This window comes from Mesocricetus auratus, unplaced genomic scaffold (assembly GCF_017639785.1).
Source record: "Mesocricetus auratus isolate SY011 unplaced genomic scaffold, BCM_Maur_2.0 Super-Scaffold_100714, whole genome shotgun sequence".
In the NCBI taxonomy this organism is placed as follows: Eukaryota; Metazoa; Chordata; class Mammalia; order Rodentia; family Cricetidae; genus Mesocricetus; species Mesocricetus auratus.
The window spans coordinates 1,080,954-1,099,396 of record NW_024429270.1 but is presented as its reverse complement, the minus strand read 5'-3'; the positions used below and the strand labels follow the sequence as shown (position 1 = coordinate 1,099,396).

Below are 18,443 nucleotides of genomic sequence, written 5' to 3'. Positions count from 1 at the left end.
GTCTGGGCAGATAGGTCTGATGTCATCAAATGTCCAGGCAACTGGCGACAAGGAGCCCTGCCTACCGTCTCCCAGGTAGTCTGAGGCAGAGTGGGTGCATGCACACAGGCACACGCGTGCACACGCACAAACATACACACACCCTGCCGCAACTCCAGCCGCCTGGGCTCCCTCTCGGCATAGGTGTGCACGGGTGCTTGTTCCCACTAAGTGGGAAGCGTCTGGAAGTGGCTAGTCTGCTTTGCTCCCCACAACAGGTCAAGGCAGGCACAGCACTGCTCAGGTCTTGATGGCTGACTTAGGGCCTGGTCAGGAATGCCCGGCTGGATCTGTGGTCAGGTGTACCAGGCCTGCAGTTTTGTGACCATTAGACAATTGCAGGGTATTTCCTGTGCCTTTTCTCACACAGTAGGACCTCACCACCTGTACTTCCTGTCCCAGGAACCCTGAGCTTGTACTGGTGGCTACCTAAGGGTACATGATGCTTAGAGCAGCAGACCATGCCCTGGGCTCTTGTAAAAGTCCTGGAATGTGTCACCCGGAGACCGGAGTCCTTTTCCCTTTGTGGGCCTCAGTTTCCCTAGGTGGAAAATTGTGAGGAAGGACAGGGTTAGAAAAGGTACAATTGATGGTTATGTAGCACACACCAGACAGGCAGATCTCTGTGAGGCCAGCCTGGTCTATATAGCTGGAGCTACATGGTGATACCCTGTCAGAGAGAGAGAGAGAGAGAGAGAGAGAGAGAGAGAGAGAGAGAGAAGTCTCTTATGTGAAATGACCCAGTGTTTGCATGTGACCTGCACATACCCTCTCAGAGAATACTCCATCTCTAGAGCCCTCACAATACCTCATACAGTACAGACACTGCCTGATGGTTGCTGTATTGCATCATTAGAAAATAATGACAAGAAAGTCTTCACATACTCAGACACATGGTTTTTCAAATTTGTGCGTGCATGTGTGCGTGCCTTCGTGTGTGTGTGTGTGTGTGCATGCGTGCATGTGTGTGTATGTGTGTGTGTGCGTGTGTGTGTGTACTGAACCAATTTAGACACACTCTTCCACCAAGTGTTTCCCATTTGCAGCTGGTAGGGTCCACAGGAGCAAGCCCTTCAGATGTGAGGGCCAGCAGTATCTCCTGGTTTTGTTTTCTTTCTTACTTTGCGAGAGCAAAGAAAGAGACTGGAAACTGAGGGACCCAGTTACCAGGGCCAGACTGTCTCCCTGCCAGCTCTTCCTTGCTGTCTCCTGGAACTGCCTTGGCCCTGCTGGCCTCCCCTTTGCTGACTTCAGGGAGGAGTCAGCCTGGTCTGTCACCAGGTGTCTGCTGGAACCTCAGTTCCATATCCGTGTCTCAGGGTGACACGTTCTCACAGAGCCGGGGCAGAGCCTCAGCCACACCTGTAGCATTTGAGAGTGCTGCTGGAGGTGAGGTCATTTCTTGCATCTGTGGCTATGTGGGGTCCCTCCGGGCGTCTGAACCAGGATCGCAAGGTCAGCAGTTCCTGTACTGACCAAGGTCCCTCTTCTCATCTCTTACTAGTTACATCCGATGCTACTACTGGGCTGTGAAAACCCTCATCACCATTGGAGGGCTGCCCGACCCCCAGACACTCTTTGAAATTGTCTTCCAGCTGCTGAATTATTTTACAGGTGTCTTCGCTTTCTCTGTGATGATTGGACAGGTAACTGGGGGTCACACATCCATCCACCTGTGGCTCCCCTGACCAACTAGAAACTTCCCTGTGTGTTGTGGCTTTGGGATGGAGTGCAGAGGATATTCAGGCTGAGCCAGGAGCCCATGGCATTTGGAACAGGAGGATGTCTGTGTCCCAAGACAGCCTGACGTCTTCCTGTTTGAATGTTAGTCCCTTGGGAGCACAGTAAGCATGGTGGTGGTTACATGGCCTTTTCAAAGGCTGGGGACTTGGGCTGTGCCCTGTAAGAAAACCCTTTGGTGTCTCTGATGTGATGGGTAACTTGTGTTCTAGTCAGGACATGAGGCAACAAACTGAGTCCTCAAAGCAAACTCAGAAGGGTCCCACTCTGAGAACCAATGTGCTAGGTTCTGTGTCTCTCCCTGGGGCGAGCGTCTGTACACCAGCATCAGCCTCTCCCAATGGGACCCCCCAGCATTGTGCTGCGGACCTGAGGTGGCCAGAGAGGTCTGCAGCCTTGCTTCTCTTCCAGTGTCCATGCTTTACTGTGGCCATGTATGCTTTTCTCCCCGACTTACCCACCAGCATGGGTCCCCGATCTGTGTACTGCTACACAACCAAACCCGTGTCCTGCCCAGCTTCGGCCCAACACTTCCTTAACCCCCCTCACTGCTGTCTTCCTCTAGATGAGAGATGTGGTGGGGGCTGCCACAGCGGGACAGACCTACTACCGCAGCTGCATGGACAGTACGGTGAAGTACATGAACTTCTACAGGATCCCCAGGTCTGTGCAGAACCGTGTCAAGACCTGGTATGAGTATACCTGGCATTCACAAGGCATGCTGGGTAAGACTGGCCAAATCCCCCCCCCGCCTCCCCCAACCAACTTTCACCTGATTCCCAGATTGGCCGACTCGTCCCTTGTCCTCTGTGGTCTGAGGGGTCTCTCTTGGTTACACCCCTACCGTATATTAGAGGGACCCCCCAGGAACCCGAAGGCCCTGGAACACCTGAAGAGCTTGTCCTCTGGACAGCCACTCTCCTCTTGCTTCCTCTACCTTAAGCTGCAGCCCCGTCCAAGGTGGAAGCGATTGCAACCGAGGATGCAGCCAGGCATGGCAGCTCAGGCCTGGGATCCTGCACTTAGCAGGGCTGCTTTCAGTTTGAGTCATGGGCACACCACATAGCTAGACCTTGTCTCCCAGTGAATGAGGTGGCAGGTGGACCAGTGAGATGACTCAGCTTGCTGCTGTGTGAGGCCTCAGGCTCTATCCCTAGGACCCAATGGTAGGAGAGATCGGACTTCCACAAGTTGCCCTCTGACCTCTGCATGTGTACTATTGTGCACATGCGTGCACGCACATACACACACACACACACACACACACACACGCATGCACGCACGCGTGCGTGCATAATGTAACGATGTAAAAGAAAATCAAAGTGGCGGTGGCAGATGTTACAGAATAGGGATCACTGATACAAAAACTCGGTAGGGGCATCAATGTCAGGCGTCCTGGAGGAAGTGGCATTAGTCCTCGGTCTTGAAGGATGAGTAGGAGTTTGGAATGAAGGGGATGGTGTTCCTAACAGGGGGAACTCTCCGACTCTGGAGAGGCTCCCTGTGGCCAGGGAAGCTGAGTTGGCTGAGCAGCGTCTCACACGGTTGCATGGCTGCGAGTGGTGTCAGGGTCAGGCCTGGCCTGAACTCTGACCCCTGCTGGGTCTCCTTCGCAGATGAGTCAGAGCTGATGGTGCAGCTTCCAGACAAGATGAGACTGGACCTGGCCATCGATGTGAACTACGACATTGTCAGCAAGGTGGCGCTCTTCCAGGTACCCTCACGGGTGCCCTCCCACTGGGGGTCTGGGACAAGACCCCTGCCTTCTTCTAACAGACCCCCCCGGTCTCCGTCTGGGCAGGGCTGTGACCGGCAGATGATCTTTGACATGCTCAAGCGCCTTCGCTCAGTTGTCTACCTGCCCAATGACTATGTGTGCAAGAAGGTGAGCTCTGCACAGCGGGGAGGGGCCGCTGGGGCGTGGGGTGTGAGGAGCGCGCCTGCGGGGCCTGTGAGGGGGCCACTGGGGCATGGGGTGTCAAGAAGGTGAGCTCTGCACAGCGGGGAAGGGGCCACTGGGGCGTGGGGTGTGAGGAGTGGGCAGTTTACAGCCCTGAGGTGTTTCATGAAGTTGTTTAAGTGGAATTAATCCCTAACCTTTAAAAGTTGGGAGATTTCACATCAAAATTCAAATGTCTGGATGACACAGAGCTTTGATTAGCTCTGGACTCCACTTCCCACAGTAGGGAGTCAGCATGAGGGCAGGGGTTGTTCCTAAAGGGGACAGGTGATGCCCTGTCTGATGCCTGGGGGCCACCACACTGTTCCACTCCACATCGGGCTGTCTTCATTGCTTTGAGTCACCTAGGAAACACATATGTTAGAAACTGGTCCTTGGCAGTGTAAAGTCCTTTGTGCTCCTTGTCAAGGGGTCCAAGATGGCAGCAAGGTCACCAGGGGCAGGGGTGGGCAAGCTTCAGGTCTTTTGTACAGCGATATTAATAAGTCTAGGTGAGCGTGGGGCGAAAATAATGTAAGACTTAGGAGCCTCCAGCCCCTGTCATTTAAAATTATTAGTTATTATTTTTGAGACAGGGTCTTTCTCTATAACCGTGGCAGCCCTGGAACTCACTATGTAGACCAGGCTGGTCTACAGAAATCCTCCTGCCTCTGTCTCCTGAGTGCTGGGATTAGAGGCATGTGTTGCCATGTCTGACTTTTAAAAAAAAGTCCTTTAAAGATTTTATTTTTACTTATTTATATTGTCCCCTGGAAGAGCAATGTGTTCCTAAATCCTAAGCGCTCTCTCTAGCCCTCCTTTGAAATTACTTATTTGCTGGGCTGTGGGTGTGTGATAGCAAACCTGTGGGAGTCAGAGGACCACTTGGTTCTCTCTTTCCACCATGTGGGTTCTGGGCATCGAACTGCTCATCGCGATTGACAGCAAATGCCTTTACCTGCTGAGCCACCCCTGAGTTCAGTTTACAGTTCTGTGTTGGGCCAACCCTGGCCAAATGTGGCTCAGAGAGCTGCAAGTTGGACACCTCTCCTGGGGAGTATGCTGTGCAGCATCGAAGTTTCTGGAAGTGAAATGGCTGAGCCAAGGGAAGAGAATGAAAGTCAGAAGAACAAGCATTTAAAGCTGCTGCCTTAGGGGCAGGGGGATGTTGGGGACCCACAGAGTGTTCCCTGCAGTGTGGGAGGCACTTCCTAGCGGTGCAGTGTTGGGTGGGTGGCTGCCCTCTGGGTCCTGGTCTTATGGATGATGTATAGTGCCTCGATAGTACCTCGATAGTGCCTCTTTCGTGAGGTGGCTGGGAAGACTGAATAAGAGTTGCCTGCTTGGCGCCAAATAGGCGCAACTGCTGACACTATTTTCAGTCTGATTTTAGAGTTGGCGCAGCAGGTGAGAGGTGACTCAGGTGTTGGGGAGCATGTGTGAGCAGTGCCCTCTGCTGTTGGCTCCTCTGCGACTCTCAGAGACACTGGGACTTGAACCCCCACACTTGGATCCCTTGGGAGACTGAAAAGAGAAGGGAAAGCTGTGGGTGGTGTGTAGGGACATCTGTGGAGTAAATTAAAGTGTAAAGGGGTTTCTGCCACCCCTTTTAATCATGACAGGTGTGATTGACAGGTGGCCACCAAGGCAGGATCTGGGAGGGCATGAGGATCGGGAGATGTGTGATTGAAGCCAGAGCAAGCCATCCATTCATCCGTTCCCTTAGTTACTCATTTGTTTCCTCATTCATTCATTGCTCTGGGTTAACTTGGGATTCAGGCTACTGTGTACTAGGGCCAGCAGACCAAACGGAATGGCTCATTTCCTCAGGTAGCAAGATGTTCATCTTCTCTGGCTCTCTTCACCTATACGCGTTTTCTGTAAGAGCGCCAGTTGGATTGGGTGAGGGCCAACCTGCTCGAGTAGGTAATCTTAATTAAATTACACATGCATCGACCTTATTTCCAAACAAGGGCCTATTGGGAGGTCCTAGGGATTAGGATTTCAGCAGACAGAGCCCGGGTTTGGGGACAGAGATTAACCACAGCGGCTGTGCATGCTGGAGTGAGGCTGTCTGGATTCAGACCCCAGCTCTGGCTCGATCTTGCATTACGATCTTGGTAGGGCATAATCTTATCCCAGCGGGTTCACTGGTGGGAAGCAAGACCTCTGGTATCAGTTTGGAAGATGTATCTGGGTCTCTGGGTCTCCTGACCGTTGTTATCATTCCTATGTCAACTGGCCGAGTTCCTGGGGCACTGGCTGAGCTCCTGAGGCATGGGCCATGGTTTCTCACTAGGATGTGAACCATGGGGTAATACCTGTGAGAGCTACAGAATAGATTAGCATCATACCCAACATTCAAAAGAAAAGACAAGAGCAAAGTGACCCATCCCCACACGATCTGGTGGTGCAGGGCGGGGGCAGCCCCGGTGGCTATGGGGTGTGGCACTCAACCCTCTTCTGTTCCAGGGGGAGATTGGCCGAGAGATGTATATCATCCAGGCGGGGCAGGTGCAGGTCCTGGGTGGCCCAGATGGGAAGGCCGTTCTGGTGACACTCAAAGCCGGATCAGTGTTTGGAGAGATAAGGTCAGTGGTGGTGGGGAAAGGGGGTCAAATGCACCCTGGGCAAGGGCTGGGGGCCAGGGTCAGGGGAAACTACAGAGAGTGCTGAACTTGCCCTTGCCAGAGTGTGTAGGATGGATGCCACCGAGGTGTACCACGAAGGCAGAGGGGAAATGTGAACAAAACCCAAGCCACTGCGTGGCATACACTTGTAGTCCCGGTTATTAAAGGACTGATAGGGAATCCGCCTGAAGGAAACAAAGAGAATTCTATTTCAAAACCTAAACAATGCCAGATGTGATGGCGCACACCTTTAATCCCAGCACTGAGGAGGCAGAGGCAGGAGAATCTCTGAGAGTTCAAGGCCATAGGGAATCCCAGGACAGCCAGGGCTACATAGTGAGATCCTGTCTCAAAGCAAAACAACACCAACAAAAACATAAGACAATGTCTCTAAAGTCACAGCCTCCAAATGCTCTCATTTCCCTCCCTTTCCACTCCAGCCTGCTGGCCGTGGGGGGCGGGAACCGGCGCACGGCCAATGTGGTGGCCCACGGGTTCACCAACCTCTTCATTCTGGACAAGAAGGACTTGAATGAAATTTTGGTGCATTATCCCGAATCTCAGAAGTTACTCCGGAAGAAGGCCAGGTACAGAAAGCCTTTCTTTCTTCTTGTCGGGGTTTGATGCCCGGGAGGCTCGGGTTCTCTTATGTCTCTGTAATACCACTGTGAACATCAGAGCATTTGCTGCAGAAACCATACTGTTCTCCCATCTCTAATCCATGCTGAGATTGTCTGGAAGCTTTCTTCTCCTTCTTGCACAAAGTCAAAGGCCCTGTCCTGCATTAATGTGCGGAATCTCCTGTCTCCTCTGACCTGGGACAGTTCCTTATGGTGTCTATCTCTAATGGCTTTGACCTCTATGCAGTCAGTGGGCCGGCTGGGTTTTAGAATGCTCCTTGGATTAGGTGTGTCTGGTGCTTCCTGGTGATGGTTTTTTTGGCTCTGCATTTGGTGCAGAAATGACCAGGGTGAATATGCCCCTCACGGCAGTATATGGGGGCAAAGGTCTGGTTTCTTCCCAGGCGATGAGTTCACCTTAATCACGTGGACGACAAAGTTACCATTTCTTTGTACTTGACAAACCATTAGTGGGGACCCCTTTGGAACTGCATAGATGTCCCTCTTCCCCCAGATTGCCACTTGGTGGACACTGATCTACCCATGGCTCCTTGCTCCTCACTCCTCAGTGGTCTCTCTGAGCCATCCCTGTCCAACCTCCCCCTGCCTCCCACTCCTTGGCTCCCACTCTGCTGTGGAAAAGCCTCCCCTCATCTCCTGGTGTTTGTTTAGTACATGAGTAGGCTTTGCTTTGTTTTAGAAACTCCTCTTACAGTTATTCAGAAGCTTCAGTTGCTCTGGTGTGGCCAGTGGGAACTCGTCAAGCTGATTCTTGTCACCCTTTGATGTCCCATTATAATTCAACATTCCCTTGTGTCTGTGGGGATCAAACAGGTGCAGCAAGACAGCCTGGCCAACCTTGGGCTCCGACACCAACTGCCCCACTCCCCCACCCCTGGAAATGGCAGCTTCTCCAAGGAGCTAAATTCCTTCTAGTGGAAAATATTTGGAGATTTGGGGGCACAGGAGTTGGGGATGGAGCCCAGGGCTTTATTCATGCCAGACATGTGTGCTTTACCAGAGATATCTAGCTGCAGCTTACCAATGTTTTTTAGAAACCAAGATCTAGTGTGTGTCTCATGCCTATAATCCCAGAGGCAGAGGCAGGAGGACTGCTGCAAGTTCAAGACCAATCAGATCTGTGCTTCAAATTCCATGCCAGCCACAGCTATATTGTGAAACTCTTTCTCAAAATAATGAAGGAAAAACAAAATAGAAAGAAGATCTGAACCTGAAGGGTATACTCATTGCTATGGGGTGCTACTAGGCTTCCTGGTGAATGGAGCTAAGGGACCCCCACGCCTGTGTACATCAGTATAAATATCTCCACATATGTATGCACATACATGTTTACATTGAATTTTCTACGGATAGTGATGAATTGGGAGATCTATAAAACACCTTCTTTCTTTTTTTTTTTTTTTTTGGGTTTTACGAGACAGGGTTTCTCTGTATTGTTTTGGAGGCTGTCGGTCCAGCCCGGCCTCGAACTCACAGAGATCCACCTGCCTCTGCCTCCCGAGTGCTGGGATTAAAGGCGTGCGCCACCACTGCCCGGCTATAAAACACTTTCAGATCATCCCTTCAGTTCCTTCTAGTCTTTCTATGCTTCTTACCCCCTCCTTCCTGACACAGAGACTTCTAGCTGCCTTTATCTGTGTTGTATTTATTCAACTGTGCAGTCCCGTGATATAATGTTTCATCACGTTTAACCCACCCATCCACCAAAAACAAGCCTTCCAGACAGAGTTCAGTGTCCGACAAAGTTATTTTTGCTTTTGGCTCAAGTATCTATGGTAAAAGTATTGTGTTTGAAGTTATTTGGGTCAAGGGCTGGAGAGTGGCTCAGCGACAAAGGCCTTGGAATGCAGAGAGACTCACCTGCCTCTCCAGTGCTGGAACTAGAGGCATGCGCCTCTGCCGCCATGCCTAGCTAGCCCTAGCTAGCCTTGAACTTCCGAACTTCCTGCTTCAGCTCCCTGAGTGCCACGATCACAGGTACTCGCTGCCGTGACTGGCAGAACTATTGCTTTGAGAACATAAAATATTGACAGGACTCCCAAAGCACAAAGCTGTGCGCTCAGGAAAGTGTACAAGTTCTTAGCCCCTATAAATGGCTAAACGTGTTAGATTTGTTTGGGGATATTTTTTTCTTTCTTTCTTTAGTACCCAGGTTCTTGTGCATACTGGACAGGTGCTCTACCACTGAGCTTAACCTCCAGCCTTTAAGGTTATTATATTTGATTTGGTATTGGGGCAGGATCTTGCTGGATTGGCCAGACTGTTATTCCTGTTGTTCTGTAGTCCAAGTGAGCGCTGCCTTCTTCATCTGCCGGCCTCAGCCTTCTAGGTAGCAGGGCTCCCAGGCCCATGCTGTCTGGTCTGGCTAACCTCATTGGTTCCCATTTTATCTGCTGTGTTTTTACTTTTTCAAAAGCAGGCAGGCCCATGGCTGTTTTCTTATTTCTCTTTATGCGAAGGGTAGCATGTTGTAGCGTCACCTGCAGTCACAGAGCACCTTCCTTCCCCTAGAGTCAGCACGTGGGGCAGCGCCAATGTTTTGCGAGTGTGAATAGTAATGCAGGTGTGCGTGTGTGCTTGTGTTTTGTATTGGGAAATGGGTTATTTTACTTCTAGGAAAGCGGAAGGCAGACTTTTGTTTTCTAGTTCTTCAGATGAGGTTTCAAGTTGAGTGATTAAGGAAGCCCTCTATGCTATGGAAGCCCACAGGCACCCAGAGAGTGGGTTAGGGAGTTAGAGAGTCACAGACAAGCTCTTGGTAAAGGGTTTGCTGTTTCCTTTCCATCAGAAAGGGGCTGCTGCAGGTAGGCGTGGTCAGAGCAGCAGTGTGGCCCAGATTCTAACAGCAGACTTGCACAGGGTGGCTGTAGACTCGGTTGCCTAGTGTGCACTCTAGCTGGTGTCAAGCATTGTGTCACTCTGTCACTGAGAAGATCAACTCAAAAGGAGGAAAAACTTGTTTTGGCTCTTGGTTTCAAAGGTTTCAGTCCATGTTTGCCTGACAAGAGTGCTTTGAACTTGTAATGAGGAAGGACCTTGTGCTGGGAGAAAGAGAGACAGAGAGAGAGAGAGAGAGAAAGAGAGAGAGAGAGAGAGACAGAGACAGAGACAGAGACAGAGACAGAGACACAGAGAGAGACAGACACACACACACACCACACAGAGAGAGACAGACAGAGAGAGAGAGAGAGAGAGAGAGAGAGAGAGAGAGAGAGAGAGAGATGGAGACAGAGACAGACAGAGGCATAGACTGGAACTCCAGTCCTCTTCAAAGTAACACTCTCAGTGACATCTGTTTTTTGTTTGTTTGTTTTGCTTTGTTTTTCATGTGTATTTGTCTCTAGTCCCTGTTCTTCTGCCTCATGCCCTTTCCGAGCACAGAGAATCCCATGTGGACACATCTGTCTTTCTGCACTGACTCAAAGCTGAGCAGCTGCCAGCAGCCAGCAGCTGTCCCCGCCACTGCTCTTTGTCACTTCAGCACCAAAATAAGCCTTCTTGCTGCCTGTCATGCGTGAATTATGGACTCACACGACACAGGTGGCCGTGCCCAGGTTGCCGTCGAGCCTGCTTCCAAGGCCTCTGATGGATGATCGTGCTTCTGTCTCCGGGGAAACCCAGGAGAAATGCAAATCTCAGCCGATTAATATCACAATTCGGGACCATTGGCTCTGATTAACTAAGCAGCTGGCAGCAGCCTCATTAAAAACAAAACCAAAACCAAAAAACAAACACATTGCACTGGAACCCTAATGAATGAATTTGCCAATTAGCAGTCTCACCCACTAGATTGCATGCAAAATGCATTTGTTCTTGAGTCAAGCTGTTTATCACATATTTATAGCTTGAAAAATTCCTAGTAAAAGGCACAGGCTATGTTTGATGGGAAATTATATCCTTATTCAAAGAAACAGGGTGCTGGGTCACACCCGACTCCGAGTCTGGTTCTGCCACTACCGCTTCCTGGCAACCTGGAGCATGTCACTCCCTGCCCGTTCCGAGCCTCGGTTTCCTCAATTTTCAGGGACACAACAATCCCACACTTTTCCAGATAAATCATTACTTTTATAACAACCCCCTTCGTGAGAACTAGCCAGAGTCTCAGGAAATAGATAAAGACTTCTCAACAGGCCGGGTGGTGGTGGCGCACGCCTTTAATCCCAGCACTTGGGAGGCAGAGGCAGGCGGATCTCTGTGAGTTCGAGGCCGGGCTGGACCGACAGCCTCCAAAACAATACAGAGAAACCCTGTCTCGTAAAACCAAAAAAAAAAAAAAAAAAAAAAAAAAAAAAAGACTTCTCAACAGGCCCTCCTCCCCCAATATCACCATAAGCCTGTGAACCACAGGAGATGCCCTCAAATCACCTCTAAACTGTAGCTGTGTCCTTCAGTCTGTCCAGTGTGACCTCAAGCAAGTTATCAACCTCTCTGAGCCTCAGTGTTCTTATCCTTATGGCGCAGACAATAAGTTCTAATCGTCCATCTATGCAGAAGCACTCAGCCATGTGCTGGACCCAGCACAAGCACCCTAACGTCATCAGCCAAAGGCAGCACCAACTCAGGAGGGTTCTACGCAGGCGCAGATGGGGGCTTCTCCCCACTGCACCTTGGATAGAAGTGGGTGTGGCTCTCTTTCAGGCGCATGCTGAGAAACAACAACAAACCCAAGGAGGAGAAGAGCGTGCTCATCCTGCCCCCACGTGCCGGCACCCCGAAGCTCTTCAATGCCGCCCTCGCCGCAGCAGGAAAGATGGGCGCCAGGGGGGGCAAGGGTGGCAAGCTCGCCCACCTGAGAGCCAGGCTCAAGGAGCTGGCTGCCCTGGAGGCGGCAGCGCGGCAGCAGCAGCTGCTGGAACAGGTAACATGGTTGGGACCTGGCTCTGTGGTGCCCTTGGCAGGTTTGTTCAGGAAGAAGGTCGGGGACCTCCAAGGGCCGGTCACACATCCAGTGTTGGGACTTTCTGTCTCCTTTACAGGCCTTGTTTGGTGCAAGTGACAGAAGCAGGTTCAAGCCAGATTGAGAAACCTCGATCGTAGGCGTAGGTCACATGGGTGAGAAGCAGATACAGGATTGCTACGGAATTCTAGGCCAGCCCGGGCTACTAGTTTTACGGCAGCCTGAACCACATGATGAGACTTTGTCTCAAACAGCCTCTAAGTAAGACATTACGTTGACAGACTAGGAAGATGGGTTTAGTAGTTGTCAACTGAAGCGTAGCTGGACCTCAAGTTGCAGGACTAGTCTTGTCATCTGCCATCTCTCTCATCTGATGGCTCCACATCCTGTCATCCCCCACCCCCCTAAAGTCAAAGTCGCCAGGACTCATTGTCATGAGTCTGTGCTGGGCCACACGCCAGTTCCTGAGCCGTTGTCAGTGGGGCCAGGGGGGTGTGTGTCCCATAGCTGCCCACCCACTCCTGGACTGCAAGTCGGGAGCCAGTTCTTTGGGGAAGGCGTTGGTGCCGGTGGGAGGAAGGGGGTATAGGCTGGGAACGTTGACCGTGATGTTCCAGTGTCTGCAACCATGTAAATGATTGGAAGGAAGAAAATCCCATAGCTATGCAGAGTGGCAATGGCCTCCCCTCCTGTGACTCTAAAGGGATGTTGAAGTTAGTTCCTGGGCCCTTTTTTCTGTAACTGAAGCCAAGAAGAGCTATTAGAATGATGGTATTAATTTCACCTGCTCAGAACGGTCTGGGAGTGGACAGTAGTCTGTGTGGTCCTCAGAGAAACCCAATGAACGCAGTCTCAGTCCGGTGGTGTGAGTCAGGGTACATATTCAGGGTTATTCGTCAGCAGAAGTTGGGCAAGGGACATCAAAGCCACGTGGGATTCCAGGACATTGCCCATCCATGGCCCCAGACAGAGAGGAAATGCGATTATTGTGATGGTCAAGGTCGAGTTTGCATGTTGGGATGTTTTGTGCAGGCTGCTGTTTCGGGGTTGAGGTGAACCCAAAGACTCTCTCAGAGCAGCGAAAGGCTTCAGCTAAGACAGTGTCCGCTCCTGTAGCGTAAGTGTCCTAGTAGAAAGTTTCTGTGAGATCTCGAAAGCCAGGGCAGAAGGCAGTGAAGGAGCTCTTTACTAAACGAGGTCAGAGGCCCTGCCACACCAGAAAGGAGCCCTGCACTCCCAGAGACATAGAGGGCTCGTGGTAGCCACATGGGACTGCAGAGCTGAAGCGGTGGTTTCCGTTTTCAAAGCATTTGAACATGGCAGACCACGTCATCAGCCTTCCCATGATCCTCCCATTCCTGTTTGCATCTCTTGACTTCAGAACACCCTGCCCAGGGCGGGGTGTCTTGAGAATTTGGGGTGCACGGGTCGGGTAGAGCAAATGTGGGAAGACATGCAGAGGCATGGAAGAAGAAAGCATGTCTCGGAGCTGCTCTGGATTCTAGAAGCATCCCGATGCCCTCTTTCTTTAACACCTGTGGCTTTGTAAACTTCCGGGGTCTCTGCTCCCACACAATCACACGGACTGCTCTCCCGTGGGTCTTGGGCAGCTGAGGATCTTCTTGGATTGTTCCTTCTCCCATTGCCTTCTTTGCAGAACTAGGGTGAAAGAGCAAGCAGGTGAGGACCCAGGGGTTTATAAAAGGCTCCCCCAATTACTTATTGATGCCCCCCAAAACCCATGGAGGAAGCACAGGTTAGGGGCTGCAGCTGCCCACCAAGAGCATGGACACAGGGTCACTTCATCCTAATGTTTCTGTTATCCCATTCCATTCTTCCTGTAAGGGCTGCAGCCTTTGGAACCTTCTAGAAAGATGGCCAGGCCACAGGTACTCCTGCCCACTCAGCTTTACCTATGTGCTCCAAGTTTTTCCCACTCACCCCAGAACCATCCATTACTAATAAGAAGTGTGGCTGTGTAGCCGGGTAGTGGTGGCACACACCTTTAATCCCAGCACTCAGGAGGCAGAGGCTGGGAGATCTCTGAGCTGGAGGCCAGAGTCTGCAGAGTGAGATCCAGGGTGGCAGGGCCACACAGACAAACCCTGTCTTGAAAAACCAGAAGAGGAAGAAGAGTGGGTGTCAGGATGGTTCAACTTTTGAAGAGGCCAGTCTCCGTGGTTATCAGCTCCCCAGATAAGTTGGGGGGATGGATCTGTACTTGAATGCAAAACTTAACACAGGCTTCCCTAAAGAAGCTCACACCTGCAGTCTCAGCATCCAATTTACAGGCTCAGGAAGAAGGACCCTGACTGAGTTCGAGGCCAACTTGCGTTCCACATCATATTTAAGGCCAGCCTGGGCTACATATGGAGACACTGTAGGCATTTTGGGCGGATCAGTTTGGACAGGTATTCTGGTACTCGGGAGTCACAGAATACTGAGTGTTACACAGCTCAGATGGAAAGGTTTCCTGGAACTTGGGAGCCAAGGACTACCACAGGTTGTAGTAAGCTTAGCAGCATACAGCCTTGCCTCAGGGAAAGGCTTCCCCAGTGTCTTGGCTCAGTCAGGGAAAGGCTTCCCCAGTGTCTTGGCTCCGCTCCGGCAGGACAGGGTCTTCCAGCTGGGGATGTTTGCCCAGTGTAGCAGTTTTGCTTGGCAGGAGGTTTCTCAGGCGAAGTTGCTACAGTTCAGCTCTGCTCCTGGAGAGCAGAGAGGAGTTGCTCCGCTCTGGCAAGGGAAGGTTTCCTTGGCAAAAGTGTTACAGCCCTGCTTGCTCTGCTCTGCCCATGGTCGCCTCTGCTCCGCCATGATTACAAAAGATCTTCACCCAAAGCTCATTCAAGGGGTTTATTGGGAGGGAAGAATCCAGGGGAGTGGCTGCCCTCTGCCACAGTGACAGAGGACAGCCAGGTAGCACAGAGACAAGCTGAACAGACACAGGGTTTATATAGGGCTTCCAGTTTGGGGATTGGTCAAATTTTAGTGCTGAGCTCACATTGGCTAGAGCTCTGCTCAGGGATTGGTTAGTTTTCTACACAGGATTAGGGTCAGATTTGACTCTGGTTTCAGGGCCAAAGTATGCTTCTTTCTCTGGTCCTTTTTAGCCTTTTGGCTCCAATTTTAGGGCCAGGGTGCATTTCTTTCACTGACTCTGATTCCAGGGATAAAGTGTTCTTTTGGCACTGGTTTCAGGGTCAGGGTACATTTCTTTAGTTCTGGTTGCAGGGCCAAAGTGTGTTTCTTTGGCTCTGCTCAGGGTGTGTTTCTTTGACTGGTCCCTTTTCCCTACAGACATTGCCTCAAAATTAAATAAATCCCCAAGCTTTACACCCAAAACATGCTGGCCTGGCATCCTCAAATTTCAGCCTGCCAATACTATATTGTTTCTCCTACACTACCCTGATACTGCTATGCTAGGCCGCTAGCTTTCACTGCCACTGTCTTCGGGAAGTCCCAGAAGGTGGGGGCAAGTTGGCGTGTAAGATCCCTTCGGAGGAGAATGCTTCACCTCACCTGTCACGCTCTTGCTCTCTGGGTTTCAGGCCAAGAGCTCGCAGGAAGCTGGGGGAGAGGAGGCCTCTGGAGCCGCAGACCAACCTGCGCCCCAGGAACTACCGGAACCCAAGAAGCCCCCAGAGCCTCCGGAGTCCCAGGAGCCCCCGGAGCTCCCTGCCCCATGCTCTTCACCGCCGGCCCCGGGGAAGCCCGAGGAAGTCACAGAGGAGGCTGCGGAGGCTGTGGCTGGGCCCACGGAGCCCTCGGTGAGGATCCGTGTGAGCCCAGGCCCCGATCCGGAGGAACAGACAATGTCCGTGGAGATGTTGGAGGAGAAGAAGGAAGAAGCTGAGTGAGGCTCACGCAGGCCCCACCCCATGATTCCCATAATCCATGGTCCCCATTCCCGGGTCGGCCCCGGGCGGGCGGTAGAGCCGCCTACCTGGATAAGCTTCCTAGTCCAAGAACACCTCCTCACAGGCTTGCTGTGAAAACCCTCAAATTTTATCAAATGGTGGTGGTGTTCTTGAGCTCCCCGCCCCCTCCCACAGTTGCTATTTTCAAGAAGAAAACCACCTTGCACTTCTAAAAGTTTTTGGGAGGGAATAGAAGAGGGCTCCGACATCACGGAGAGCTCTACTAGAAAAATCGAGGGTTGGTGATATGGCAGGGCCCCCACCAGAACCCACCCTTGGCTTAAGCGACAGGGAAGAGCCGGGGTGGGATGCCTGAGTGCCCGCCTTCAAACCCAGTGCTGGGGAAGCTGAGGCAGGAGGAACCTTGTCAAGGTCAGCCAGAGCTGCATAGTGAGAATCTGCCTCCAAACAAACCAAGAGCAAAACTTCCTGTAAACATCTCTAGATGCCAGAACAGTAAACACAGTAGCAGCAGAGCCTGTGACTGGGCACCCAGTACACTGCAGTTAATGATGAGTGGCGTTGTTATCTTACCCCTTTAAAGTTTGCTTACTTTAGTAGGCAATGACATTAAAAGTTCTCCATGCTACTCCTGGCTCCCCAACCCCACCCCGACCACTCTCAAGCATCAAATAACAAGTGTGGAAAAAAGCAAACAAAAACAAACACTAGTGGTTCTCTGTCAGTACGTAGAGGGTGTGCTTGTAGCTGGGCATGGTGGGGCACTAGGGGCTGAGGCAGGAGGATCACTCGTTTGAAGTCAGCTGGGGCTACATGACCGTACCCTATCTCAAAAAGGGAGAGGAGGAAAATGCACGGGTTCATTGGTGATGTCAGCCTAGTCCCTTGTTCAGATGTGTGGTGACATTCTAGCCACGTCATCAGTGAGCATTTGGGTTGTTTCCAGTCTCACACTAGTAAGAATAACATCCTGCCGGGCGTTGGCACACGCATTTAATCCCAGCACTCTGGAGGCAGAGGCAGGAGGATCTCTGTGAGGCCAGCCTGGTCTACAGAGCGAGTTCCAGGACAGCCTCCAAAACAATACAGAGAAACCCTGTCTGGAAAATAAAAACAAAAACAAGACAAAAATCTCAGGACATTGAGAGAACTCAGTGGATAAAAGGCCCTTGACACACCACCATGCAAGGTTGACCCGAATCTCTGAAATTTGTGTGAAAGGAATCAGCCCTAAAACGTTGTCTTCTGACCTCCACCACCCATGCACTCTCTCTCTCTCTCTCTCTCTCTCTCTCTCTCTCTCTCTCTCTCTCTCTCTCTCTCTCTCTCTCTCTCTCGCATGCACGCATGCATACACTCAATAGCTCACAATAATAAAATTGATACAGAAAAGGATTTGCCTTATATAGATTACTTTCCTGGCCAGTTGAGGCCCTGAGCTTGATCCTCAATACCAAAAGAACGAACCCCACACAGATCTAATCTCACTGGTACACCTTATTTTTTAAAGCGGGGCGAGCTGGGAGTCTAGTCATAGTTAATCCTAGTGTCCTCATGTATATTCTCATATCTGCACCCTAGAATCTAAAGCCCAGGGTATAGAGAATGCTTCCGCCTGTGGCAGGTACTTCAGATATTTCTATAAGGTTAATATGGCACCCTGCAGTAGACCTAAGAATGTTCCTGACCCGGCCACTGTGAGGTCCTGCTTCATAAGGAATCTTCTCTGTGGATGCACCTACTCTTTTAGAGCTAGTCTCTGAGAATAGACTGTTTATTATATAAAGCGAGAGGTTCTTGGGATTCCTGGAAAGAAAATTAATTTTGAAATGAAAACAGCAGTGTCTATTTCACTGAGCTATCTCACTCAGGGTAACACTCTCACAGAATCCAGATATTAGGTAAACTGAGTTGGAGACAGGCACTAATCTCCAAATTAAACGACACAGCTCAGAGATCACTGTAACCCTGAGTCAGAACAGAACATGTATGTGTGACTGTTGAATCTCTCCTCTTTCAATCCTCTCAGTCTGTCTTGCATTTGGAATACAACGAATCGAACGCCATCTTTTTTTAAAACTACACAAATATTTTAAATAGAATTAAAACCAAGTCGCTGTTGAAAGTTTCATTATCAAAATATGCTCAGCCACCGGAAATAGTCTAAGCTGTTGTCTCGGTCAACAAGAATGCTTTCTGTACACACCAGCTTTCATAGTACAGTGAATTTTAATTAAAGTGTTTAGACAAATGTTTCTGGGTCGTAGATTCATTTTAAAAGCTGGAAGTCAGCCGGGCGTTGGTGGCGCACGCCTTTAATCCCAGCACTTGGGAGGCAGAGGCAGGCGGATCTCTGTGAGTTCCAGGCCAGCCTGGTCTACAAAGTGAGTTCCAGGACAGCCTCCAAAGCCACAGAGAAACCCTGTCTCGAAAAATCAAAAAAAAAAATAAAATAAAAGCTGGAAGTCAGTACCAGGTATGATGGTGCCCACCTGTCATCCCAGCACTTAGGAGGTAGAAGCAGGAGAGTCAGGAGTTCAAGGACAGCCTCAGCTACTGTTGAGACCAACTGGGTATGTGATACCTTGTCTCAAAACAAACAAACCAATCCCAATCAAGCAAAAAAAAAAAAAAAAACCCTGCAAGTCTGGCTTGGTGGCATATACCTGTACACCTAGT

The 18,443-nt window shown here is 50.7% G+C and overlaps 1 protein-coding gene across 1 annotated transcript in view; it reads left to right on the top strand.

Moving 5' to 3' along the window:
• Window positions 1–18,015, top strand: part of LOC101841738 (cyclic nucleotide gated channel subunit beta 1) — a 37,613-nt gene extending 19,598 nt beyond the window's left edge. Inside the window, exons 11-18 of the mRNA XM_040740799.1 lie at window positions 1,544–1,685; window positions 2,345–2,504; window positions 3,396–3,493; window positions 3,581–3,664; window positions 6,191–6,309; window positions 6,789–6,935; window positions 11,628–11,847; window positions 15,435–18,015. Of these exons, the coding sequence (XP_040596733.1) occupies window positions 1,544–1,685; window positions 2,345–2,504; window positions 3,396–3,493; window positions 3,581–3,664; window positions 6,191–6,309; window positions 6,789–6,935; window positions 11,628–11,847; window positions 15,435–15,743 (1,279 nt within the window). The 3' untranslated portion in view covers window positions 15,744–18,015. The remainder of the gene's footprint in view (window positions 1–1,543; window positions 1,686–2,344; window positions 2,505–3,395; window positions 3,494–3,580; window positions 3,665–6,190; window positions 6,310–6,788; window positions 6,936–11,627; window positions 11,848–15,434) is intronic.
• The last annotated feature ends 428 nt before the right edge of the window (window positions 18,016–18,443 follow it).